The sequence below is a fragment of the Pelophylax lessonae genome (genome assembly GCF_965119305.1).
Source record: "Pelophylax lessonae genome assembly, chromosome: 2".
NCBI lineage: Eukaryota > Metazoa > Chordata > Amphibia > Anura > Ranidae > Pelophylax > Pelophylax lessonae.
In genome coordinates this window covers 170,087,647-170,114,490 of record NC_138769.1, presented here as the reverse complement: position 1 = coordinate 170,114,490, position 26,844 = coordinate 170,087,647, and the positions used below count along the sequence as shown (strand labels likewise).

The 26,844-nt window shown below is 40.8% G+C and overlaps 1 protein-coding gene across 1 annotated transcript in view; it reads left to right on the top strand.

The window, feature by feature from the left end:
- The window catches only part of MBTPS2 (membrane bound transcription factor peptidase, site 2), a 114,040-nt gene extending 88,867 nt beyond the window's left edge, over positions 1–25,173 (top strand). Inside the window, exons 7-11 of the mRNA XM_082247086.1 lie at positions 216–396; positions 13,506–13,600; positions 15,654–15,849; positions 19,681–19,756; positions 24,804–25,173. Of these exons, the coding sequence (XP_082103212.1) occupies positions 216–396; positions 13,506–13,600; positions 15,654–15,849; positions 19,681–19,756; positions 24,804–25,026 (771 nt within the window). The 3' untranslated portion in view covers positions 25,027–25,173. The remainder of the gene's footprint in view (positions 1–215; positions 397–13,505; positions 13,601–15,653; positions 15,850–19,680; positions 19,757–24,803) is intronic.
- Positions 25,174–26,844: the final 1,671 nt, after the last annotated feature.

Genomic DNA, 26,844 nt, shown 5'->3' with positions numbered 1-26,844 from the left:
GGAGTTGTACAAGTGTGAAAGGGGCCTTAATGCTGAATAGCACCTTATAGGAATGTTGTGAATTGTCCTCATTCAGGCTTTTACTATAATGAGAAGAAGCAAACTAAAACTCTTTGCAACTACTCTGAAAATATTTTCATCAGATGCTTTCAATTTTAAACACTTTGCAATAGTGTTGTCTTATAGAGTCCCATTGTCCTTTTATTTTTCCATAGGATTCTCCAGCAAGTGGTTCAAGAGGATTGTTTATCCGTGATATCATAACTCAAGTACAGGACTGCACTATTACTAGTGTCGACGACTGGCACACCTGCCTGACTGAAATCTCACAGAAGCCTCAGATTGGTTATTGCATAAGTACTTTAACTCTACAGCAGCTGCATTTCCCCAGCAGAGGTAAAGCCCCTTTCAAGTATTAAAAATGTATATATTTAAATATAAAATGTGTGAGAATGTGTGTATATGAAAATATACACTCACCGGCCACTTTATTAGGTACACCCGTTCCATTGCTTGGTAACACAAATTGCTAATCAGCCAATCGCATGGCAGCAACTCCATGCATTTAGGCATCTAGACGTGGTGAAGACGACTTGCTGAAGTTTAAACAGAGCATCACAATGGGGAAGAAAGGGGATTTAGGACTTTGAATGTAGCCTGGTTGTTAGTGCTAGAAATGCTGGTCTGGGTATTTCAAAAACTGCTGATCTACTGGAATTTTCACGCACAACCATCTCTTGGGATTTTCACGCACAACCATCTCTCGGGTTTATAGAGAATGGTCCGAAAAAGAAAAAATATCCAGTTAGTGGCAGTTGTGTGGATGAAAATGTCTCAGAGGAGAATAAGTAGTTCAAGATGATGGGCAACTGTAACTCAAATAACCACTCATTATAAACCAAGGTATGCAGAATACCATCTCTGAACGCACAACACATCGATCTTTGAAGCAGATGGGCCACAGCAGCAGAAGGCCATGCCATGTGCCACTCCTGTCAGCTAAGAACAGGAAACTGAGGCTACAATTCGCACAGGCTCACCAAAATTGGACAATAGAAGATTGGAAAAACTTTGCCTGGTCTGATGAGTCTTGATCTCAGCTGCAAAATTCAGATGGTTGGCTCAGAATTTGACATAAACAACATGAAAGCATGGATCCAGCCTGCTTTGTATCAGTGGTTCAGGCTGGTGGTGTAATGGTGTGGGGGATATTTTCTTGACACACTTTGGGCCCCTTAGTACCAATTGAGCAACACAGCCTACCCGGTATTAGCAAGGTGTACCTAATAAAGTGGCCGATGAGTGTATACAGCAGTGTTTCTCAACCTTTTTTCTGTCAAGGCTCCCTTTAAAATGATGCACAATCTTATTAACCACTTAAGCCCCGGAAGATTTTACCCCCTTCCTGACCAGGGCCTATTTTGCGATTCGGCACTGCGTGACTTTAACGGACAATTGCGCGGTCGTGCGACGCTGTACCTAAACTAATTTGACGTCCTTTTTTTCGCACAAACGGAGCTTTCTTTTGGTGGTATTTGATCACCTGTGCGTTTTTTGTTTTTTTTTGATCATGCGCTATAAACAAAAAAAGAGCGTCAATTTTGCAAAAATAACAATATTTTTCACATTTTTTTTATATGAAATTCCCCAAAAAAATGTAAAAATCAAAATTTTTTAACATTTTAGGCCAATTTGTTTTCTGCTACATATGTTTGGCGTGTCCGCCGGGCACACGCGCGGGGGGGACCGTGACCGAGCGGGAGCGCGCATCCGGCGGCGCGCGCTCGCTCCCTAGAGCCTCACAGACTAGTGACGTACCGATGCGTCACTTTGCCTGTGAGGGGCTGACCAACGCAGTATATGTACTTGCGGCGGTCGGCAAGTGGTTAAGGCACTAAACCAATAGTTATACATATCGCAGCAGCATCCAAACGGATGGGTCATCCAACATTAGAGGTGATTTATTCCTCCATCTTTGCACACTGGTATACTAGCATTTTTCTACTCCCTCACTTTCTCTCCCTTTCTTTGCTAAAATTACACCAAAGAAGGGTGGGGGGCAAACAAGGATGCTGTGCGGGTGCCCAACATTCTCGATATCAACCAAAGACATCATTGGTTGTTAGGATGCCAGTGGCTGGTCTGCACGGTGCCCATGGTTTTAATGCCTCACAATAAAAATGTGGCTTTGTGTAACAAAAGACAGGCGTGTTGTAATCACTGGCTTGTTGACAATTTTTGGGCAATTTTTGGAAATTTTGCCAAGGCACCCTGGTTGAAAAAAGGCTGGTATACAGTATATCATTTTACTTCAAGATTGCATATTTATTTTTAATCCAGGTCATTTGCATTTTGAAACATTTAAGTGACCTTTAAGAGCTTCCATGGTGCAGATTGCAGATTTCTTTACATCCTTTTTGCTCTCAGGGAAGCTGTATTATCTTATCACTAGTGAGTTTTTCTCACAAATTGGCTAAAACAACAACTAACAAAACCGTTAAATAAGAACCGATCTAAAGCCAGCCATACAGGGATCAAAATTTTGCCGGTTTAGAAAGGACCAGCTGAATTTCGATCCATGTGGGGACAGGATGGTTGCATACAAGTCACCTTATCGATTGACTTGTGTACAACCCGTCTGTTGGGTTTTTCCTAAACGATTACGGTCACCAGCTATAGCTGGCAACACTGATCATTGTACTCTGGTGGTGGAGAAGGCTCCCCGCTGTCAGAATACAATATGACAGCAGCAAGGATTCCCCTCTCCACATTGAATGTGTGGATGGGGGGAAGACTGTTCATTTTTTTTTTCGTTCAACCCGCTGGTTGAAGGAAAAAAATGTATAATGTATGGCCAGCCTAACCCTTAAGCTGGCCAAAGATGGATAGAATTTTGAACAAAACTTCTTAGGAAAAGTCTTAGGAAAATTTGTACAAAAATTCTTATAACATTCGAATGTCATTTAAAAGAATTAGTTTGCTTTCAACATTTGATATTGAAATGAATTCATTCGAGAAAAACTTTCTAACCTGTTCCTTAGAATTTTCATCACTTCGGTTGAAAACGAACATCGATTTGACCCACTAATAATTCGAAAAAACGAATAAACTTTCTTAGGACGTCCTTTCCTAAGATTTTTTTGTTTAAAATTCTACCCATCTATGGCAAGCTTTAAGCTGGCCATACACTGTAGGAATGTAATTATTATGGTTATTCATGTAGTGCTATCAATTTATGAAGCTCTTTAGGCTCGGAACTCACGTACCAGAATTTGGCTGGTTCAAAGCGACCGGCTTCTGTCAAATGGTCTTGCTGGAAAACTAGCATTCAATCAGCACTTGCAGCCAATGGCGGTATCTGTGTATTCTGTCAGAATACGATAGCACAGTGGGGAAGATCCTTGCATCAACATTGCTTGTGTGGATGCAGAGATCTGTCAGGTTTTTTTTCTTTTTAACCCTGTGGTTGAACGAAAGAAAAAAACTGTACATATACTGTTTGCCCAGCTTTACATAAAGTATGTTTTTACATTTATATCAGTCCCTGCCTCAAGGAGCTTACAATCTAAGGTCCCTAATTCACATTCATACATACACATATTAGGGCCAATTTAGACAAATTAACCTACCAGCAAGTCTTTTGAGATTGGAAGGAAACCCACACAAGCATAGTGAGAACATGCAAACTCCGCACAGGTAGTGTCATGGTTGGGACCAATTACAATTCAAACCAATTACAGTACTAGTACTAATCACTAAGCCATTGTGCAATTTTTATCATATATCCACACAGGCTGAACAAGAGAAGAAGTGAAATACAGTGGGTACGGAAAGTATTCAGACCCCCTTAAATGTTTCACTCTTTGTTATATTGCAGCCATTTGCTAAAATCATTTAAGTTCATTCTTCTTCCTCATGAATGTACACATAGCCCCCCATACTGACAGAAAAGCACAGAATTGTTGACATTGTTGCAGATTTATTAAAAAAGAAAAACTGAAATATCACATGGTCCTAAGTATTCAGACCCTTTGCTGTGACACTCATATATTTAACTCAGGTGCTTTCCATTTCATCTGATCATCCTTGAGATGGTTCTACACCTTCATTTGAGTCCAGCTGTGTTTGATTATACTGATTGGACTTGATTAGGAAAGCCACACACCTGTCTATATAAGACCTTCCAGTTCACAATGCATGTCAGAGCAAATGAGAATCATGAGGTCAAAGGAACTGCCTGAAGAGCTCAGAGACAGAATTGTGGCAAGGCACAGATCTGGCCAAGGTTACAAAAAGATTTCTGCTGCACTTAAGGTTCCTAAGAGCACAGTGGCCTCCATAATCCTCAAATGGAAGACGTTTGGGACGACCAGAACCCTTCCTAGAGCTGGTCGTCCGGCCAAACTGAGCTATCGGGGGAGAAGAGCCTTGGTGAGAGAGGTAAAGAAGAACCCAAAGATCACTGTGGCTGAGCTCCAGAGATGCAGTCAGGAGATGGGAGAAAGTTGTAGAAAGTCAACAATCACTGCAGCCCTCCACCAGTCGGGCTTTATGGCAGAGTGGCCCGACGGAAGCCTCTCCTCAGTGTAAGACACATGAAAGCCCGCATGGAGTTTGCTAAAAAACACCTGAAGGACTCCAAGATGGTGAGAAATAAGATTCTCTGGTCTGATGAGACCAAAATAGAACTTTTTGGCCTTAATTCTAAGCGGTATGTGTGGAGAAAGCCAGGCACTGCTCATCACCTGTCCAATACAGTCCCAACAGTGAAGCATGGTGGTGGCAGCATCATACTGTGGGGGTGTTTTTCAGCTGCAGGGACAGGACGACTGGTTGCAATCGAGGGAAAGATGAATGCGGCCAAGTACAGGGATATCCTGGACAAAAACCTTCTCCAGAGTGCTCTGGACCTCAGACTGGGCCGAAGGTTTACCTTCCAACAAGACAATGACCCTAAGCACACAGCTAAAATAACGAAGGAGTGGCTTCACAACAACTCCGTGACTGTTCTTGAATGGCCCAGCCAGAGCCCTGACTTAAACCCAATTGAGCATCTCTAGAGAGACCTAAAAATGGCTGTCCACCAACGTTTACCATCCAACCTGACAGAACTGGAGAGGATCTGCAAGGAGGAATGGCAGAGGATCCCCAAATCCAGGTGTGAAAGACTTGTTGCATCTTTCCCAAAAAGACTCCTGGCTGTATTAGATCAAAAGGGGGCTTCTACTAAATACTGAGCAAAGGGTCTGAATACTTAGGACCATGTGATATTTCAGTTTTTCTTTTTTAATAAATCTGCAACAATGTGAACAATTCTGTGTTTTTCTGTCAGTATGGGGTGCTATGTGTACATTCATGAGGAAGAAGAATGAACTTAAATGATTTTAGCAAATGGCTGCAATATAACAAAGAGTGAAAAATTTAAGGGGGTCTGAATACTTTCCGTACCCACTGTATATTAAAGCCTAAATGCATCCAAAATCAAAAGGATAAAAATCATCACAAGGGACATAACTTGCAGTTAGTAGGATGTGTCCCTTGTGCTGATTCCTTTTCTGTTAGTAGTAATATTCCTCTGTCCTGCCCCCATCTTCACAGCTGTAATCTCCCAGTGTAGCAGGGATTATTAAAACGAAAGGGTTGTAACAGGGTCTCATCAAAAGAGCTTGAGTATGTTGGTGGTGGGGAGCTTTGGGGGCTGGACTGAGAAGAATTACTTCTAACAGCAAAAATAATCAACACAAGGGACACATCCTACTGATTAAAAGCTTCTTTGGGCTGATTTTTCTGTTTTTTGTTTTCTGGCCACACATAGACTTGAAATCCCTTAACCATGCTATAGTGTTCTTACAGCCAGCACACATGGCTGCCAGAATACCCTGAACAATGCCTGCATTTGATTGGATGCAGGCGTTGTCTGAGCATTTTCTGCCTGGGAAGGTGCCAGCAGGGAAAGTCACAGCTCAAATCTCTACTGGGTCATCTGGAACTGGCTGAAATTCACTCCGTTTATTGCCAATTATTTTTATTATACAGGATTTATATAGCACCAACAGTTTGCCCAGCCCTTTACAAAATAAGGGCAGACAGTACAGTTGCAATACAATTTAATACAGGAGGAATCAGAGGGTCCTGCTCGTTAGAGCTTACAATCTGTCTTATATTCTTGTAGACTCTGAGTGATTCAGATTTATTTACTGAGCAAACATTTGTTATAGCAAGATTAAGTAGATCATTACACCAAGCCACTTTGTAATAGTTTCCTGTTAGTGCTCTTAAAAGAACATTATTTCCGTGTTTTTCATTGCCAAGTCTAATATATACACAATTATAGTGGAATGTGAGATACTGCATTGCCTTCTTATACCCAAAAGTATTTGTGAGGAAAAAGTGGATTGTTTTCAAGTGAACAGCTGCTGAAACTACTAAATACAACCAGTTGTACCAACTAATAAAATATAACAATTAAAATAATCATAAAGAGTGCTTTATTAAACCTCAAAATAGTGCACACCTCTATAAAACAAACTCCGAAATGAATAAAGTCCAAATCCAGGTGTGTTAACAGTGCTCTCCTCTTTAATTCACACTGTGCACTGCTAAAAAATCTTGGCTTTTGAAGAACAGAGGACACTAAAAGCTATTTACAGTAAGAACATGTAGAGGCACTAACTACCATTAACAATATCAAGATACCAAGAGATGAACTAGCATTCAAAAGTGCAATTAAAATTTGAAGTTTTAGGGTCTAGGGATTATAATAGAGCGGTATGGACATACAGTCAATGGTGGACTGTGTAAAACAGGTAATATGCCTAGCAGGCTTATGGTAATACAGTGTTAGGTAAAGAACTACTCAGAATAGCCAAGCCTACTCTAATAGAGGAAAAAAGAAGTGGGAATCCATGGGGGTACAGTGCCTTGAAAAAGTATTCATATCCCTTGACATTTTATACATTTTGTCATGTTGCAAAGTAACATGTTGGGATTTTATGATAGACCAACACAAAGTGACACATAATCGTGATGTGGAAGAAAAATTATAAATGGTTTTCAAAATTTTTTACCAATATCTGAAAAGAGTGGCGTGCATTTGTATTCAGCCCCTTTACTCGTATACCCTTAAAACGGTTTTATACTGCCAAAAAAAAAAAAAAACCCTGCAAGACAAAGGCATAATGAGCTAGTATGCATCGCATACTAGCTCATTATGAAATACTTACCTTAGAACGAAGCCCGACACAGATGCCTGGACACCGCTGTGGGAGCTGACATGCTCCCTCGGTGTCTCTTCCGGGTTCGGTGGCTCCGGTGCTGTGAGTGGCCGGAGCCGCGATGACGTCACTCACCACGCATGCGCGCGGGAGTCATTTTCCGGCAAGGAACTCTGAAGGTCCGCCGGACCTTCAGAGCGCATGCGCCGCTAGCGTCAGCGGCTGCATGCAAGGCAAATATCTCCTAAACCGTGCAGGTTTAGGAGATATTAATTGTACCTACAGGTAAACCTTATTATAGGCTTACCTGTAGGTAAAATTTAAAAAAAATGAGTATACTACCACTTTAACTAAAATCTAGTATAACCAATTGCCTTCAGAAGTCACCTAATTAGTAAATAGAGTCCATCTGTGTGTAATTTAATCTCCGTATAAATACAGCTGTTCTGTGAAGCCCTTCACAAGGTTTGTTAGAGAACATTAGTGAACAAACAGCATCATGAAGGCAAAAACACACCAGACAGGTCAGGGATAAAGTTGTGAAGAAGTTTAAAGCAGGGTTAGGTTCTAAATACATATCCCAAGCTTTGAATATCTCATGGAACACTGTTCAGTCCATCATCCGAAAATGGAAAGAGTATGACACAACTGCAAACCTACCAATATATGGCTGTCCACCTAAACTGACAGGCCGACAGCATTAATTAAAGAAGCAGCCAAGAGGCCCATGGTAACTCTGGAGAAGCTGCAGAGATCCACAGCTCAGGTGGGAGAACCTGTCCACAGGGCAACTATTAGTCATACGCTCCACAAAACTGGCCTTTATGGAAGAGTGGCAAGAAGAAAGCCATTGTTGAAAGAAAGTCATAAGAAGTCCCGTTTGCATTTTGGGAGAAGCCATGTGGGGGACACAGCAAACGTGGAAGAAGATGCTCTAGTCAGATGAGACCAAAATTAACTTTTTTGGCCTAAAAGCGTGTGTGGTGGAAAACTAACACTGCACATCAATCTGAACACACCATCCCCACTGTGAAACATGGTGGTGGTGGCAGCATCATGTTGTGGGGGTGCTTTTCTTCAGCAGGGACAGGGAAGCTGGTCAGAGTTGAGAGGAAGATGGATGGAGCCAAATACAGGGCAATCTTAGAAGAAAACCTGTTAGAGCCTGCAAAAGACTTGAGAGTGGGGCGGAGGTTCACCTTCCAGCAGGACAACGACCCTAAACATACAGCAAGAGCTGCAATGAAATGGTTTAGCTCAAAGCATATTCAAGTATTAGAATAGCCCAGTCAAAGCCTCTACCTAAATCCAATTGAAAATCTGTGGCAAGACTTGAAAATTTCTGTTCGCAGACACTCTCCATCCAATCTAACAGAGCTTGAGCTGTTTTGCAAAAAAGGGCAAAAATGTCACTCTAGATGTGCAAAGCTGGTAGAGACATCCCCAAAAACACTTGCAGCTGTAATAGCAGGAAAAGGTGGTTCTACCAAGTATTGATTCAGGGGGGCTGAATACAAATGCACAGCACACTTTTCACATATTTATTTGTAAAAAAAAATTTGGAAAACCATTTATCATTTTCCTTCCACTTTACAATTTTCTGTATTGGTCTACCACTTAAAATCCCAATAAAATGCATTCACATTTTTGGTTGTAACCTGACAAAATGTGGAAAATTTCAAGGGGTGTGAATACTTTTTCAAGTCACTGTACATGTGTGATCCAGCAGGAGCTGAGTAAGGAGTACGTTTTCATATTTCCTTTGTATAATTTTTCCAAGGGTATTTCGTTTTTTATGTTGGTGCAGATATTGATATGTCTATTTTATTGTTATAGTCTTACTGGTTTTCTATATGTATTTTGCTATTGGGATGTATTTATAGATATCACAATATTTTTTGTACAGTGGTGTTTACCTCTATTTGTGGGTTCTCCTTTTTTTAAGAATTGGGTGCTTTTTAATAATAATTTTTAAATGGAGGTCCTTCATTAATGATGTGCTCTTCCAGCCTACAAAACCCTCCTTTTATGTCTGTTTATAGTTTTAGCCTCATTTTTTTTTTGTGGCCCCTCGATAATGTTTAATTGTATTCTTGGCCCTTGCTTTTATTGGAGGATTGTTTACTTCATTAGAGGATTGTTTACTTCCTGTTTTCTCTAAATATGGCCGCCAGCCGACTTCTGGGTCTACTAACTTTCAGGTGAAACGTGTTGGCACGTGCCACTTTGGCATTGACGTCCTGCTGCTAAGCGATTCCGGATCGCCAGCAGCAACATATGTGAGCTTCATCTTTTTATGTTTTTGCACTTGTGTATTCTACCTATGGAATAAACTATGCTACACTATGAAAATACCTCTGGGGGGAGCTTTTTTCTTTGTGAGATCCTGATTTGAATGATTGGTGACACCATCCACTGTGCCATTTCCAGAGGGACTTCTATCTTTTGAGGTCTGTTTTCTGCTGTAATGGCAGCCGCTTGTTTTGGTGAGTTTGCATTCTTTCCATTGGTGGCAGTACGTCTGTCTGGATACCACTGCATACCTACCTGCTCACTGGATTGCTGATCTTATCCTAGACCATTGATCATGTAGAGTAACTGCCTCTTCCACACAACATACAGTGGGTACGGAAAGTATTCAGACCCCCTTAAATTTTTCACTCTTTGTTATATTGCAGCCATTTGCTAAAATCATTTAGGTTCATTCTTCTTCCTCATGAATGTACACATAGCACCCCATACTGTCAGAAAAACACAGAATTGTTGACATTGTTGCACATTTATTAAAAAAGAAAAACTGAAATATCACATGGTCCTAAGTATTCAGACCCTTTGCTGTGACACTCATATATTTAACTCAGGTGCTTTCCATTTCTTCTGATCATCCTTGAGATGGTTCTACACCTTCATTTGAGTCCAGCTGTGTTTGATTATACTGATTGGACTTGATTAGGAAAGCCACACACCTGTCTATATAAGACCTTCCAGATCACAATGCATGTCAGAGCAAATGAGAATCATGAGGTCAAAGGAACTGCCTGAAGAGCTCAGAGACAGAATTGTGGCAAGGCACAGATCTGGCCAAGGTTACAAAAAGATTTCTGCTGCACTTAAGGTTCCTAAGAGCACAGTGGCCTCCATAATCCTCAAATGGAAGACGTTTGGGACGACCAGAACCCTTCCTAGAGCTGGCCGTCCGGCCAAACTGAGCTATTGGGGGAGAAGAGCCTTGGTGAGAGAGGTAAAGAAGAACCCAAAGATCACTGTGGCTGAGCTCCAGAGATGCAGTCAGGAGATGGGAGAAAGTTGTAGAAAGTCAACCATCACTGCAGCCCTCCACCAGTCGGGGCTTTATGGCAGAGTGGCCCGACGGAAGCCTCTCCTCAGTGTAAGACACATGAAAGCCTGTATGGAGTTTGCTAAAAAAACACCTGAAGGACTCCAAGATGGTGAGAAATAAGATTCTCTGGTCTGATGAGATCAAAATAGAACTTTTTGGCCTTAATTCTAAGCGGTATGTGTGGAGAAAACCAGGCACTGCTCATCACCTGTCCAATACAGTCCCAACAGTGAAGCATGGTGGTGGCAGCATCATGCTGTGGGGGTGTTTTTCAGCTGCAGGGACAGGAAGACTGGTTGCAATCGAGGGAAAGATGAATGCGGCCAAGTACAGGGATATCCTGGACAAAAACCTTATCCAGAGTGCTCTGGACCTCAGACTGGGCCGAAGGTTTACCTTCCAACAAGACAATGACCCTAAGCACACAGCTAAAATAACTAAGGAGTGGCTTCACAACAACTCTGTGACTGTTCTTGAATGGCCCAGCCAGAGCTCTGACTTTAACCCAATTGAGCATCTCTGGAGAGACCTAAAAAGTGCTGTCCACCAACGTTTACCATCCAACCTGACAGAAGTGGAGAGGATCTGCAAGGAGGAATGGCAGAGGATCCCCAAATCCAGGTGTGAAAGACTTGTTGCATCTTTCCCAAAAAGACTCCTGGCTGTATTAGATCAAAAGGGGACTTCTACTAAATACTGAGCAAAGGGTCTGAATACTTAGGACCATGTGATATTTCAGTTTTTCTTTTTTAATAAATGTGCAACAATGTCAACAATTCTGTGTTTTTCTGTCAGTATGGGGTGCTATGTGTACATTCATGAGGAAGAAGAATGAACCTAAATGATTTTAGCAAATGGCTGCAATATAACAAAGAGTGAAAAATTTAAGGGGGTCTGAATACTTTCCGTACCCACTGTATATGGACCGTCTTTGTAGTCTATGAATCAATTTTGTGTTGTTTTAAAAAAAAAAAATGTATGCTGGCATTTAGTTATATTTTCATAAGGTGCTACAACTTTGTTTACCATTTTGGCTGTAAGTTGTGTATACTCTTTGTGTTAGCTGCCTCGATCTTAGTTTTTAATATACACACAGCGTAGGATTCTTACATTTTTATTATGTTCCACTTTCCTGCTCTGTGCAACAGAATTACACAAAGCGGCCCTGACCCTCCTCTTCCCCTCTTCTCTGGTCCCCTGCCGGTGCTTCTGGCTCCTCCTCTCTTGCTGGTGCCCCCAATAGGAAGCCGATTCCCATGGGGGCATCTGTGCAGGCTCGCTCCAAAGAGCCGCTGATGCATCCTTTGACACAGACTGCAGGACTCTGCCCCGTCCCCTGCTCCCTTGCCACCGGAGTTGATTGACAGGAGTGAGAGCCAATAGCTCCCACTGCGATCAATCTGCCTAATGAGAAGGGATACAGTGGCGAGAGCCACTGCTCTTGTGCAGGATGCTGGATCAGATCAGGCTGAGGTAACAATAAGAGGGGGGGGGGGCTGGGGAGAGCCTGCAGCAAAGAAGGTTTTTTACCTTAATGCAACAAATGAAGATAAAAAAACCTTGAGGCTTTAGAACCACTTTAAGCAGAGCTATAAGGGGGCGAGGGAGGTTCACAATAAATGACAATGTGGAAATAATTTGGCATGTTTCATCACAGAACAGACTCCATATATAGGGCAGGACCACCAAATATGAAAGTGTGTGCCGTTGTCAGCACAACCCCAAAAGCATGTTGGGGACAAGCATAGAGATTCTAACAGGAACTAGATACCAGCAGGTCAAGACTTTAATTAGCTTCTAAGACACTGATATTTTGCACAGAACACTTGGTTACAACCCAAACATCAGTCCCATCGATCACTGCAGGGAAGAGTCCAAGGTCTTGCTTCAATCGGCATATGTATGGGAGTGGATTCAAATCAGGCTTGCCTAACAGGTGGAGGTATAGTCGAGGGATAAGGCCAAGGGCATCAAATCTTATCTACAGGTATTATGAAAGTAGGTAATCTGGTTTAGAGGAAGGTAGAGGGAGTAAAAATATTTAATCTGCAAATAGCAAAAAATGTCTTGGTTTGGGAGGCCATGTGATTCCTGGAGGGACAAAAAGAACTCAGGGGTGGAAGACAGTCAGTTTGTGCAATCTAATTGAATGTACGGCTTTCCAAGCATGTAAAGAAGTGGGAGAAACAAAGGCTGGATAAAACGCCAGGTTTCTGAGGGAGGATAATAGTGGGTTGGAAAAAAAATATATATTCTAATTTATACTAATACCTGAACATCTTGGTGGTTTTACTAACAGGAAATAAAAACTGGCTTGTGAGCCCAGACACTCGTGTAAGAATGGAAAAAAAATACTCCTGACCATACACATTGAAAATGTAATCTATTTCTAGCAATACTGTATATTTGTTAAACATGTTTAAGTATAAAGAATAGAGCTGCGCTAACTTGAAATATATGTAATCAACATATGCATAAAGTGAATATGGAAAAAATAGTTAGATACAAATAACGATACCACAATGTCCGTGGAAAATTATTATAGTGTTCATAATATCAAATCATCAAAAAGACAAGTAGAAATAAAGTCTAAAAAAGCGTGCAGGGTGCACTTTATCTCTACTTGTCTTTTTGTTGATTTGATATTATGAACACTATAATAATTTTCCACGGACATTGTGGTATCGTTATTTGTATCTAACTATTTTTTCCATATTCACTTTATGCATATGTTGATTACATATATTTCAAGTTAGCGCAGCTCTATTCTTTATATTTGTTGTTTGGTGTATTCCCGCTACAGCTGCAGCTTTCATACACTCAATATTTTTTCACTGTTTTAGTACAGGTTGATTATTGTTTGTTGTACCTTACAGTGTGTTTAGCGCGGTTATTTTTATATATATGTTTAAGTATACTGTTGTATTAATTGCAGTTTCCTTTGTTTTTAGTGTATAGGCGACTGGATGGTTCTATGGAGTGTTGCAGTAACAGCAGTCTTACTGATGTCTGTTTCTCATATAGTGGTAATGGGCAAAGTCAACAGGTAAGCTTGCGTCATGGGCCAATACTGTCCTTTATTTCTAGATTTATATGTAAATAAGATCTAATGTGTAAATTTCATCTTGAAATGGAATCAGCCATTCGCTTCTAACTTCTTCCCCAGCAGTTAGTTAAAAGGAAGACAGCTGTCACTGCTCCAAGTCATCAAACTCCCTTAGCATCCACGGGTTCAGGTGCTGGCTTGGGAGCCCATCCACGCTCTGTGCACCTATCTCCAAAGAACCAATGTGGTCGCAATATGATGACATCACTTCCAAAATAAGTTTTACTGATCCAATGCAGCCGACATTGGCGTTCCCACCTGTTGACCATCGCATTTCACCCACAATGGGCCTAATTGTAGAGATTCTGGCAGTTCAATATCTCTGTTGTAATTCAAACTTCTCCCAAATGTAAAGCCTTACCTATTCTTCTTCAGCAGGGGGAGGCCCACATCTCCTGCCACATCCTGCATAATGCAGAAAAGTGAATGAGTGCCTGAAAACACCCATACAGAGACCTTGCCACTGCCCACTGTAGACCTCTTGATCTAAAAAGCTTGTTGTCCAAGCTTAACTATTTGAAGGCCTGGCATTTTGTTCACTTTTTGCTTAGTATTTTTTATTGATTATAGAAAATTGCTTTTAACCCCCAAACATGCTATATTTTTTTTAAAGCAGAGGCCCTAGAGAATAAATTGGTGGGTTTTGCAATTTTTTGTCATGCGGTATTTGCGCAGCGTTTTTTCAACTTACATTTTTGTGAAAAAAATACACTTTTTGTAAAAAAAATACACTTTTTGTAAAACTGTAGTGCAAAAAAACACAATACATAACCCAATTTCTTTTTGTTAAATATAAAAGATGATGTCACGCTAAGTAAATAGATACCAAACCTGTCACGCTTTAAAATTGCGCATGTTCGCGCAATGGCATTAAATTACGTAAATGTTACTATCCATAGGCGATGCTTTAAAAGCCTTTACAGGTTACCACTTTATATCTCTAGAGGAAGACTAGTGCTAGAATTACTGCCCATAATCCGACGTTCACAACGATACAGTATATTTTTACACTGTTGCTTTAAAAAAAAAAAAATAATAATCATCACTTTTATTGCTTTCACAAGGAATGTAAACATTGTTGTGATAGCTATTGGCATGTGAAAGGTACTCTTTTTATGGAAGGGTCTGGGGTCAGTAAGACCCCAAATTCCTCCTTTGCACTTGAAAGAATTGAAAACTCCAAGATCAGAGTTTTTTAAAACTTTTTTGATTTTTAGAAAATGGTGCTGTTGACATCCAGGTGGAAGTAATGTCATTTTTTACTTCCTGGTTACCATAAAGGAGACCAGATCAAAGCTGATTGCAGTTTTGTATGAGTCTCCGACTAGCCGTCGGACCTGCTGGCTTATAGCTCGGCTCTCCCGGTGGGACGCACGAGCCTGAAAAAGCCGCAGAAGGCGGTGGGAGGAGTGGGGCGTCCCCCAATCGCTGGTTGTAATAACTGCGGGGCTAGGTAGCTGCTCCGATTGCTATTACAAGAGAGCCAACTGTCGGCTCTAAAAAAACGGTACAGGGTAGATGCCTGCACATGCAGGCATCACCCCACTACAACCACTTGAAGTCAAATGATGTATCAAGTATGTGATTTGGCTGCAAGTGGTTAATTGAACAAGCTAAACTTAGAAGCTAATTGGCTGCCTTCTAGATCTGCACCAGATTTTGCACTCCAGTTTTAGTAAATCCACCCCTGTGCGTAATTAGACTTGTAAATATAACACACTACAAATAGGGTCTTTAAAACATTGACGTGTATATTAATGAGATCATTTACATGAAGCTTTTCTCTTTACATGTTTATGTTTAAAAAAAACATTGAAATGTTCCTCAAACATTCGGACATACAATGACTCAATAATAGTAACAACGTTTTGAAAAGTTTTTTCAAAAAGCTATCAAACAAGGATAACATCTCTTAATTGTTGATTTTGTGCATTGGTTTTATGATGTTTGAGAAAATTTCCTGACTTCTGATCACTGATTCTGCTGTTGACAGTATTCTTGTCTGCCAGCAAGGAAGGCAATCCAAGCAAACCTTGAGTGTCGATCTAATATAGACTGTCATAAGGCAGCTCCAAACAGTGTCTGTGCCATCCCATCAATAGAGAACCAGACTCGTCTCATCAGAGTCAAGCATCCACCACAACTTGACATGTTGTTTATAGGCTTTCCTGTGCACCTAGAATATGGAGGTGAGCATCCATGTGATATGTAACATAAACATCCAAGCTATAAATGTCCTCATATTTACAGTTTTGAAGACGTTTTCATTTCTGACCCATAAGGCGGGGGGGGGGGGGGGGAGGATTGTTATGACCATTATGCCCATTGGTCTAGATACGTACAGGGCCTTGATAAATACCTCTCCCATTGCCTGCTGATATCTTTGGAAAATCGTGGCCTTTCAAGCTAGTAGCGAACTAATTTCAAGTGTATAGGGCTTAGCACTTTTTGTAATCCAGATAAGATCTAGGGAGGTGCTAGAGGCTCTACTAGTCTGCCATGGCCAGAAGCAGATCAGCAGAAACCTTACTATCCCCTGTCACTCAGTCAAACTAGTAAATCTGCCAAGCCCATGCACCAAAACTGATGTTTTTCACCTACTAAACTGGCTTTTGATGAAAATGTTGGCACTAAAAATGATGCATGAAGGTTTACCACCCTGAACTACACTATCTTAACAAAAGTATTGTGATGCCTGCCTTTACATGCACATGAACTCAGGGAAGGCTGTCCACAAGGTTTAGGAGTAGGTCTATGGGAATGTTTGACCATTCTTCCAGAGGCGCCTTTGTGAGGTCAGGCCCTGATGTCGGTGAGAAGGCCTGGCTCACAGTCTCCGATCTAATTCATCCCAAAGGTGTTGAGGTCAGCACTCTGTGCAGGCCAGTCAGGTTCCTCCACCCCAAACTCGTTCATCCATGTCTTTATGGACCTTGCTTTGTGCACTGGTCCAAATCATTTGGTGGAGGGGGGATTATGGTGTGCGGTTGTTTTTCAGGAGTTGGGCTTGACCCCTTACTTCCAGTGAAGGGAACTCTTAAGGCGCCAGCATACCAAGACATTTTGGACAATTTCATGCTCCCAACTTTGTGGGAAAAGTTTGGAGATTGCCCTACCTGTTCCAACATGACTGCACACCAGTGCACAAAGCAAGCTCCATAAAGACATGGATGAGCAAGTTTGGGGTGGAGGAACTTGACTGGCCTGCACAGAATCCTGACCTCAACCCGATAGAACACCTTTGGGATGAATTAGAGCGCAGACTGCGAGCCTGACTTCACAAATGCTCTTCTGGAAGAATGGTCAAACATTCCCATAGACACCCTGCAAAACTTTGTGGACAGCCTTCCCAGAAGAGTTGAAGCTGTTATAGCTGCAAAGGGTGAGCCAACTCAATATTGAACCCTATGGACTAAGACTTGAATGCCATTAAAGTCCATGTGGGTGTAAAGGTAGACATCCCAATATATCTGATAATATAATGTAGATCTCTACCTGTGCATGTAGCATGGCCGGGGCAAGATACTGTACCCTGTGAAGGTCATTTCACTTTGTTAAATTGCAAAGGATACAGTACATTTGTCCAATAAAGTGGCACTTTTGGTAAAATGTTATTATTCGTAATGATACTGAACTCTGACTATAGGTCCAAAATGAACGAGTTCGGAGCCACCAGTATGAACGAAAGATCAAAACCACTCAAAGGAGAACCATTCATTCCAGACTCAACGAACCCTGTATATACAGTATTAAAAAGTACAAAATTCCAATTAATGTAAAAAATAAAAAGTATAATACAAAAAACACTGCCCATATCCTACGATACATTGTATTATATGCTATATGGCGCACAGAGGAGAGCCTCACATGATTAAAAACCAAGGTGTAAAATATAAAACACTACCCCCTTATTCCCCCTCCAAAACTCTTTTAAGTCTGATATAACGTTTATAAATAAGGCACAGCCGCTCACATCAATCAGACTATTGAATGGCTATTGATGTGTTTAGTACAACAAATTTAGCTTCAAATAGAGTTAACTGACAGATGTGTTGTGTATACAATTGCTGTGTCCTGAATGTACTATTTGCCTGCTGTACTGCACATTATTATGTTTATTGCATTGACACAGACATTAGGAGGCACATTTTGGCAGCTGCCCTACAGGTATGGCTGCCGTGCCTTAAACATCATAATTACTTGGGAATTGACAATTATTTTGCAGTATAATAAGCACAACCCTTGGGAAGCAGGATATGGCAAACGCTCTTCGGGCACAGTTGTTGCAACTTAGTGTGCTACACTTTTACTGCACTGCAGATTGACATGAAGATTAGAATGTCACTGATACAGGTGTAAAGGAGTACAGTTTTGCAGGTATCTTGCAGGTTTGGTTGTCCATACCCTAGGCATACACTTACCTGTACACTGTGAATTTAGCAGCATCTACCATCAAATAATTATTTCATGCATAGTTGAAATGTCCCTATTTGGTGATAATATAGCAGATGGCAGACATGTCTTAGTAGCATCATTAGAATAAACGAAACAAGGGCGCCAGGTCAGAGTAGTGTTTAAATTAAGAACAAATTTATTGCAATGCACTTACATTTAAAAGAATCAACATCAGCATTCAGGTGAAAAGCATGAATCTCCAACGATAGGTGCCGAGGGGTGGTTGGAACGCAAGCACCCAGCCACAGGTGTGTTCACAGATCCAGGGATGGAGGATGGGAAGTGGATGATCCCAAGATCCCGAGGGATGGGGATCTCGTTGTGCCTCCTCCTCCTTAGTAGCATCATCAAATGACTTCTGTTTAGATATCTGAACTTGCAGTGATATTTAGCAGCACCCTTTGATACTTGATATATGGGGTCATGCTGACAGTAAATTACTCTTTTTTTTGTTGTGCTCACACTGTTTCTTTTAAAACTAAAATCCCTGAATTTATAGATATCCACGATCTAACACTAACCTATCCAGCCCTATAAAGAAGAAATCAGTATACATACCTTTTTTTAAGCCGATCCGATCTCGAGCGGCAGAAGCTCTGCAGAGGACACGGCCGACAACAGCTGTGAAATGAAGGGGAAGTGACGTCACCCATAGACTTACTATGGGGCATCCGTTGTTAGATGTGTCCTCTGCACTCACCTCCACAACGAAGCCTGGGATCGGGTCAGATCGTCTTCAAAAAATGTATGTAGACGGATTTCTTCTTTACAGGGCTAGATAGGTTATTGGTAGGTCTTGGATGTCTGTAGATGCAGGGATTTTAGTGTTAAGGTGGACTTCTACTTCAAATCCTGCTATATTTTAGAGGGATTTTACATCCATATGTCACAATTACACTTACTCTGTGAATCGTTTTTATACACACTATATTGGGCATAAGAGAGCTTCAGAGGGGGGGTTGAGGGATTGACAGCTTCAGCTCTATTCCTGTGTGCTGTGTGAAGGGGGGCGTGTCCCTTCCCTCCAATCAACTTTCAGAGCTCTTCTTACTGAGCTCTGCTGAGTTTAACTTCAGTTCTCTGCCCTCTTTTTTCTGACAGCTTAGACAAGCTTAAACATTCAGCATTTTGAACAGATGTAGAGAAGAGAAGTCTGCAGATAAACAAGAAAAACTTATGTAGGAGGATTTGTTTTACCTCTGTGTATCACCTAAGCCCAGCTACTTCACTAGGTATATGCAAGGATTTACAATCACTTTAAATGGGCAAAGCACTGGTGTGTGTTACTTGTCAGGCAGGGGTGTTTGTCAATTGAGATGGAAGTTTGAATTAAACAGAGGTTGAATTCTGTCTTTCCAAGCTACTCTGGAAATCTTAGACTATGGACAGCTTTGTGTATCTGCTTCCAAATGTGCCAGGTTCTCCGTAATAATCCCATCAATGATGTAGGTAAAAGAATAGTTTGAGCTTTTTACCTTGCTGTAAATGTTGCCTCTGTTTTGGATAATCAAACAACAGACTGGTAAGTATATCATGTAACTAACTGCCTGTTCTTGTTTCTGCAGTGAGTCTAAGCAGTTTCATTCCACGATACAAGATTCTTAGCATAGACCTTCCAGTGATGATTGAGACCTTCTGCAAGTATCCTTTTGATATTCATTTTGATAGCCAAAAGACAAGCATATATTTTATATAGTAAATGCTTTTTTTTTGCAAATTCTTTTTATTGTTTTTAAGAAAAGGTTACAAAAACAGAGCCTTCGGGCATACCCAGGCTCAAAAAAACAAAACAGTAAGAAAAAGAAACCTAAAAAGAAAACAAAAAAACAACCTAAACCCCAACTACATAACTGCTGCCTTAAGGAGGTCAAGTGTGTGTTCCACAAAATGAAAGAGTATCAATGCAAGGACAATCAGTGAGTTTAACCCTCCTCTTATGTTAGAATTCCGTTACTATCCATGATGTTAGGGTCAGTTTTGACCCGTGTTTTAAATCAGCCATAAAATACCCTCTGAAAAATTATTTATCATCAAATTTGTTTCTTACCTCTTGGTTACCTTGTTAGGCTTCTTTATCCTTGAAAAGATTGGTTTTAATATTTTTGGTGTGACCCCTAGACCTTTCTTTTGATAGCACACCTCTAATTGTCAAATTGAAAAAATGGTAAAATAAAGGCAGCAACTCTGAAATGAATTTGTCCTATGTTTCTTCACTTTATTTAGAGAAGCAGACAAGCAGGAAAAGAGATAGGCCCCTCCCTAACTACAGCTCACAGGGTTGAGAGGGGATTGGCTGTCACTGTTACTAAGCAGAGAGAGTGTTTATGATTTCAGTTTTGGCACTTATTAGTGTCCTAAAATCCTATATTATAACTGGGTCAGAATTGACCCTAACACCATGAACGTCTTAATTTTCACCACAGTATTTTATAATTTAGTGAAAAGGATTCTTTTTCTATTACATTGTTTAAATCGAGGTTCCTGACAAAGTAAAAAAATCTTGATGCAATAAACAAATTTATGTGATACTTATAGACATTCAAAACCTGAAAACGGGTCAGTTTTGACCCTAACACAAGAGGAGGGTTAAAAAGAATGAGTTCAAGGAAAGGCGGCTGGTGGCCTGGCATCCCCCCAACCACAACAGCAAGAAAAAACTGGACTAGTGCATAGCAGTCACAGGATCATCATGGTCAGCCGTGGTGTCATCTGCCTGTAAATGCTTATTTAATCAATCATTTAAGGTACTGAAATATATTTCACAACATTCCTTTTAGGACTTAAAGCAGACCTAAACCCTCCTATCCTTTACAGCCAAGGAAGCTGCCATCTTCGCCTCCGTTTTATGTGCAGCTTCCATTGTGCTGCACATGTGATCAGCTATGACATCGGCCATTGATATTTTGACAGTTCCCTTGAGCGCTAACATTCGCACACTGGCACCTGTGACAGTTCACATTTAAGGCATGCCTTGAATATAACTGTCTTGGGATACAGTTAAATATGGTGGGTTTAGTTCCGCTTTAATAAACTTTGGGCAAATAACTGGCTAACAGTCTCCAACCTGGACCTTCCACTTATTTTTTAATTGCATATATTTTTAAAGTTGAGTTATCATTCATATGTGTGCCGATTATGAAGAACAATGCTCATTAATGCTATGGCAATTATAATGTGTTTATGAAGTGTTTTCTTTGAAAACAATTCATGAATGCTCGATAAATGTCCATGTAAATGTTGCTTTTCTAGTGGGAAGTGCTTAAAGGGGGATATTGTAAAGAAAATTATCTACTTTGAGGCGTAGTTGGTTGTGGTGTGATAGGTATTTTTATGAATTTTCTTCAAACTTTGCCACTGGCAATAATGCTCAATGCCTCTGTTCCTGCCTGGCACTGTCAATATTGCTGGTTGGCCTAATGATTTTGCCCGCACCCAGAAGCAAATGGTGTTACCGCACGGCTGCTCTCTACAACCAGGTAGAGACTGGAGCTGTTCTGTCCTAGTTCTCTATTATTTCCCAGCGCATTCTAGGATACCAAAGCCTCTACTGCCTCACCCCCAATGCCCAGCTATTACCCTATAAACACTTCATTAGCACACTATAAATGCTCTAGGTGCTGTTAAGGTGCGTTTACAGAGCATTACCATTGAAATCAATGGAAGCTGTTGAGAAGCATTGTTTCCTTAATGCAAGCAACATGTTGCTTAGTTTGTAATGCAACACAATTAATGCTAGCACAGCATTGTGTGGTACCAATTGTAATATTCATGGCAGGTGTTGATGGGTGGTTATGCAGCTTTAAAAATGCTAAATAAATGCTGCATAAACACATGGGGGTTGATTTACTAAAACTGGGGAGTGCAAAATATGGTGCAGCTGTGCATCGTAGCCAATCAGCTTCTAACTCTAACTTCCTAACTTTGTTAAGCCTTGACAAAAAAAAACCTGGAAGCTGATTGGTCTCCATGCAGAACTGCACTAGATTTTGAACTCTCCAGTTTTAGTAAATCAACCCCGTGGTATTGACAAACATGTGAATGAGCCATTAGGGGTGCTTTAAATTAGGGCATTTGAAAATGTCCCAAACAATGTTTCTTTTTGTTTTAATGAACATGTCAATCCTGTCAATTCCTGTCCCCCATATACTCCTCCATGACCACAAGACAGAATCTGTTAAAGGAAATCTGAATAGGCAAAGTGACACCCCATCTTGCAGGTGATGATGGGAAGTATAAGGAGAAAAGTGGGTGTTTTATTAACAAAACGAGTCAATATGCCAGGAATGGAGTAACACGATTACTGATTGGGTAATAAATGTTGTGGATCTTGTAGATGTTTTTATGGTGCATTTCTCTACCTTGGTTGAAGCTGGGTATACACTGGTAGAAGTTTGAATGAAAATTCTTTGGAAAATTCATACAAAAATATGATTTTGTATATCAGGGGTGTGTGTGTGTTTTTTGTGGCACTGCGTGTGAAATTAGAGACCTAGCAATGTGATTTTGTTTTATAATTATCAAGAAAGCTGTACTCTGGCCAAAAACTATTTTTGGCCATGTGCACTGTAAAATTAAATGAACACTGTATGAAATGTGCGGCTTCTACTGTGTCATGTAATATATTCATTCTCCTGCACAGTACAGTGCCGAAAATCTGGCCCTCAAACCTACAGTTCTGCCTGGGGTACACAGATCACAATGGGCCGCTCACTCTGCAGTTCATCTATTTCTATGCATTTTTTTTTTTTTTTTTTTTTTTTTGTAATTTCTTTATGTAAAGAGATTTTTCAGTACAATACAAACTGACAAGAAAAACCAGTGGAATACAAGCAAATAAACAAAAAGGGTACAGTCCACATGGTACAACTACAAAGCCAGAGATCATGGACAAGGCATCATGTATGGAAGTGGCACCACATATGTTGGAGAATGAATTAAGTTTAAGCAGCAAACCCAGATTTAGCCAAGCGTCTTGACGACAGAGCTCCCAGAAGACTAGTAGTCTGGGGAGGTGCAGTATAAATGGTGCCATTGGCATCACAGTTTACAGTATGACCTCAGCTTGATCGTAACAGAGCTCCGGCTGCCTAACTACTACTAACAAGGGGGATAAAGAGTAAGGAAAGGAAGGCCCAATGGGTGAGTCGAAAGGCACCCAAGAGGCAGGAGACTTAAAGATCTTGCATTCTTTTTAATGTAATTGAAGGAGGGAAGGTTGGGATGCTTATCCATACATCCTCTAATAACAGACTACCTTGCATTCATTGGAAAGAATGCAGGATGTTTTCGGAATATACGAGCTGCTGAGCAAGCAAACAACCCACTGTGATCTGTGTATTACAGTTGGAACTGAAAGTTCGGCTCTCACTGTACAGGACTATATGTGGGAATGAAAGTTAGAGTATTCCATAGCACAGTAAGACCCGCACATTGGACACACTATTTATTTTACACTACAAGTAGCCACAAATTGTTCTTGCCCAGAGGTAAGCTTTGAACCTGAACTTTAGGCACCATTATTTTAGTATGTTTGGATGTGGTATGATCTGTTTTCCTCTGCTGTGCACCTTTATTTTATTTTCTTCTAACATAAAGAATGATGTTGATTTTGTGTGTTAGTAGAAGATGCATTGTACTTCTGCGCCCCAACTGACACAATTTCTGCACTATTGACTCTTGCACTTGTGTCCTCTCCGGTGTGCTCTTCTCCGGTTTACAAACCCCATGGCTGCAGTGTCTTTGCAAACTGTTTTTGTGAATGGGCAAAGCACACGGTGGGGGAACATGACACTGGTGCAGGTGTCGATCATACACTGCAACACTGTTGTCCACCTGGGGGCAGAAGCAGTAAGCAAGCTGTACTAACACACAAAACTATAGGCTGGTTTACACTTGCTTCAAAACATGGCTTCGGACACGCTTTTTTAAAGCTCTCTGAACTCCAGTCAAAGCTCCTGTCACTAAATAAATCTTGAGATTTTTTCTTTTATAATGTTGTAAGAAGAAGAAATAAAAGGGCACATTCAGGAGAACACACAATTATAACACATCTAAACATATTAAAACAATGGTACCGCATTCAGACAAGCCCAATTCCAGGCACTGGTTCTCTTCTCAATGCTGGCCCTCATTCCCCCCATGGAGCACCCCTGGTATCTTTAGATTAGAAAAAAAAAACGCAAACTTACTATATTTTTCAGGTGTCTCCAGACTGGTGACCTCACAGATTCTCTTCACCCTCTTGTTCCTCCAACAGATCCTAAATTCCTCAAAAAGCAGCACCACATATTGACATAGCGCTGATCTCTGCAGCATTCTTCGGTGAATCACGGGTGAGAGGATGGAGTCTTAATGCTCTTAATTAAGGGAATTTGGTTCAGTGGCACTGGGCATTATCCCACCCATAGGAATTGTGGCATTACATTGATGGATCAGTGAGTCTGTGAGGGTCAGCCTTGAAGATTGGGTGAATATAGAAGCCAAAGATGCTTTTTTGTATTTGGTGCTGCTGCCCCTGCTGGGAGATCAGATTTTTCAATAAATGCCCAAACTAGAGCTTGGGTTTAAGCAATGTTCTTTTAAACTGTTCCCTTGTTTTATGTTAATATGTGCCTACATCTATTATTTATTTTCTTTGTATTGCTTCTTTTTATTCCAGGCTGGTTGTTTTATGCTTAATTGCTTTCAGATATATAATTTCCCTCTCTGGGGCTTTGGCGGTGATCAATGCAGTACCATGCTTTGCTTTAGACGGACAATGGATACTGAACTCTTTCCTTGAAGCCACATTAAGTTCTGTTATATTGGAAAAGGAGAACAGAGAGCTTTTGGGTTTTTTTATCCTGCTCGGAGGCAGCGCCCTGTTGACTGCTAATGTGGTACTCGGACTCTGGATGGTGACGGCTCGGTAGCCTGGTTTCAGGTTTCACTGGCGGCTTTTAAGAAACTGTTATTGCTGGATAATCTTACTCAGTTTAATGAGAAGTACTTTTATGAAATATGAACGGTTAATTATTATAATTTTTTTAATGCAGAATAAATTGGACCAAAATAGCAAAGGTTGTTGACCTTGTTTAGAGGCTAAAGATTTCAGGTCTGTTTAGGTATTACCCCTTCAGATTCATATGGCATACAAACGTTGAGTTTAGCAACCGATTAAGACAAGGATGGAGCACTTTGACAACTGATGAAGTCTACTATGTAAACTCAATACATAACATAACCAAAAAAGGAGTGCATATACACTATAAACACTGAAAGGATCAATGTCCGCAGGCATTACTCACAGAAACCAGTAAGAATTAATCCAAAAGTTAAATTATGATTGGTTTGCGTGGATATCTACACTGGTATTTAACATTTGCCCTTTGTACTGATTATAAGATAACACTGTTTCACAGAGTCTCCATGCCTTCAACAGATGACCATAGAAGGATTAAGAAAAACTGGTCTTATGTGTGGCCACTGGTCCCTTTTTTTTTTTTTTTTTTTAGAATGTCATAAATTAGAAGATCTGAGCCAAAGCTGGGTATATGCTAGCAGAGTTTTGAACACAAATTCATATGAAAATTGTTAGTACATTTGACAACTTGACGAATGTTGTTCACAAATAGTTCAAAATGTGGTTTGTTTCTAACGTGATGTTGGAATTAAAGGAGAAGTACAACCATAACTCGTTTGACTGTACTTCTTCTGTGGATCACAGGAGAGCAGTTCGTTCTGCACTCCTGTGACCCATTTTCAGCAGACGGCAGGCTGAAGCCTGCTGACGGCTGACATCACCAAGCCGGTCCAGGCTCAGGAAAGACCACCATCATATGGTTGGGATCCGCCCACGGAGAGCCGCTGAGTGCCTGAGCCTCCGGCCCCAGCCCCCTCCACAGCTCAGCACTCCAGTGAGCGAGAGGGGGGCAGAGCAGAGAGCCGTTGACTGACCGCTTGATTTCTTTGATCTCAGTCTTAGAGCCACCGGGGGAACAGATGCAGCATCGGAGCGATGCTGCATCCACCTTAGTTAGTTCTCTTTTAATTGATTTTACTGAATGAAAACCACATGAAGTATTAGAAATTTGTTCTTTCAAGAGAAATTTTCCATCCTGCTTCTTCGAATTTTCTTGTCACATCAGTCGAAAACAAACACCATTTTCAGCCCAATAATGAATAGAAAATCAATGAACAATCTTAAAATGAAAATTTGCGTTCGAAAATCGAATAGTGTATACTCCGCTTAAGGAAAAAAAAGTATTGCAATGGGATTTTACTTTACTTTACAGGGGGGAAAAAAATAGCAAATAAAGAAAAAATAATATAGTGTATACAATTGCGACAAAAGTCATGTAATTGAATGTTATTAAGAATCGCCTTTCCTTTTCAATCTGCAGCCACTGTCATTTTCTGAAAATGCAATGCAATATGGCTACCTGGAGGTGTTCTGTACACAGAATATGTACTGACCACACCCCAGAAACATCATTTCCTACTTGTATTACCTCACCAATTTTTCCAGAAGTCTGCACTAAGATACAAGTCAGATGTCAGGCATCCCCTGCAACAAAAATGTGATTTTATGGTAAGATATTCCCAATAGGAACACGTCTAAACGGGTGCAGACCCAGCAGATTTCTTCATTAGTGCTCTGCAGCTGCCCAGCTAATTGATAATTATGAAACCACTCCCATTAGACCCACTCAGCACAGAGGAACAAACGGGGATTTCTTCAGAATAACAAA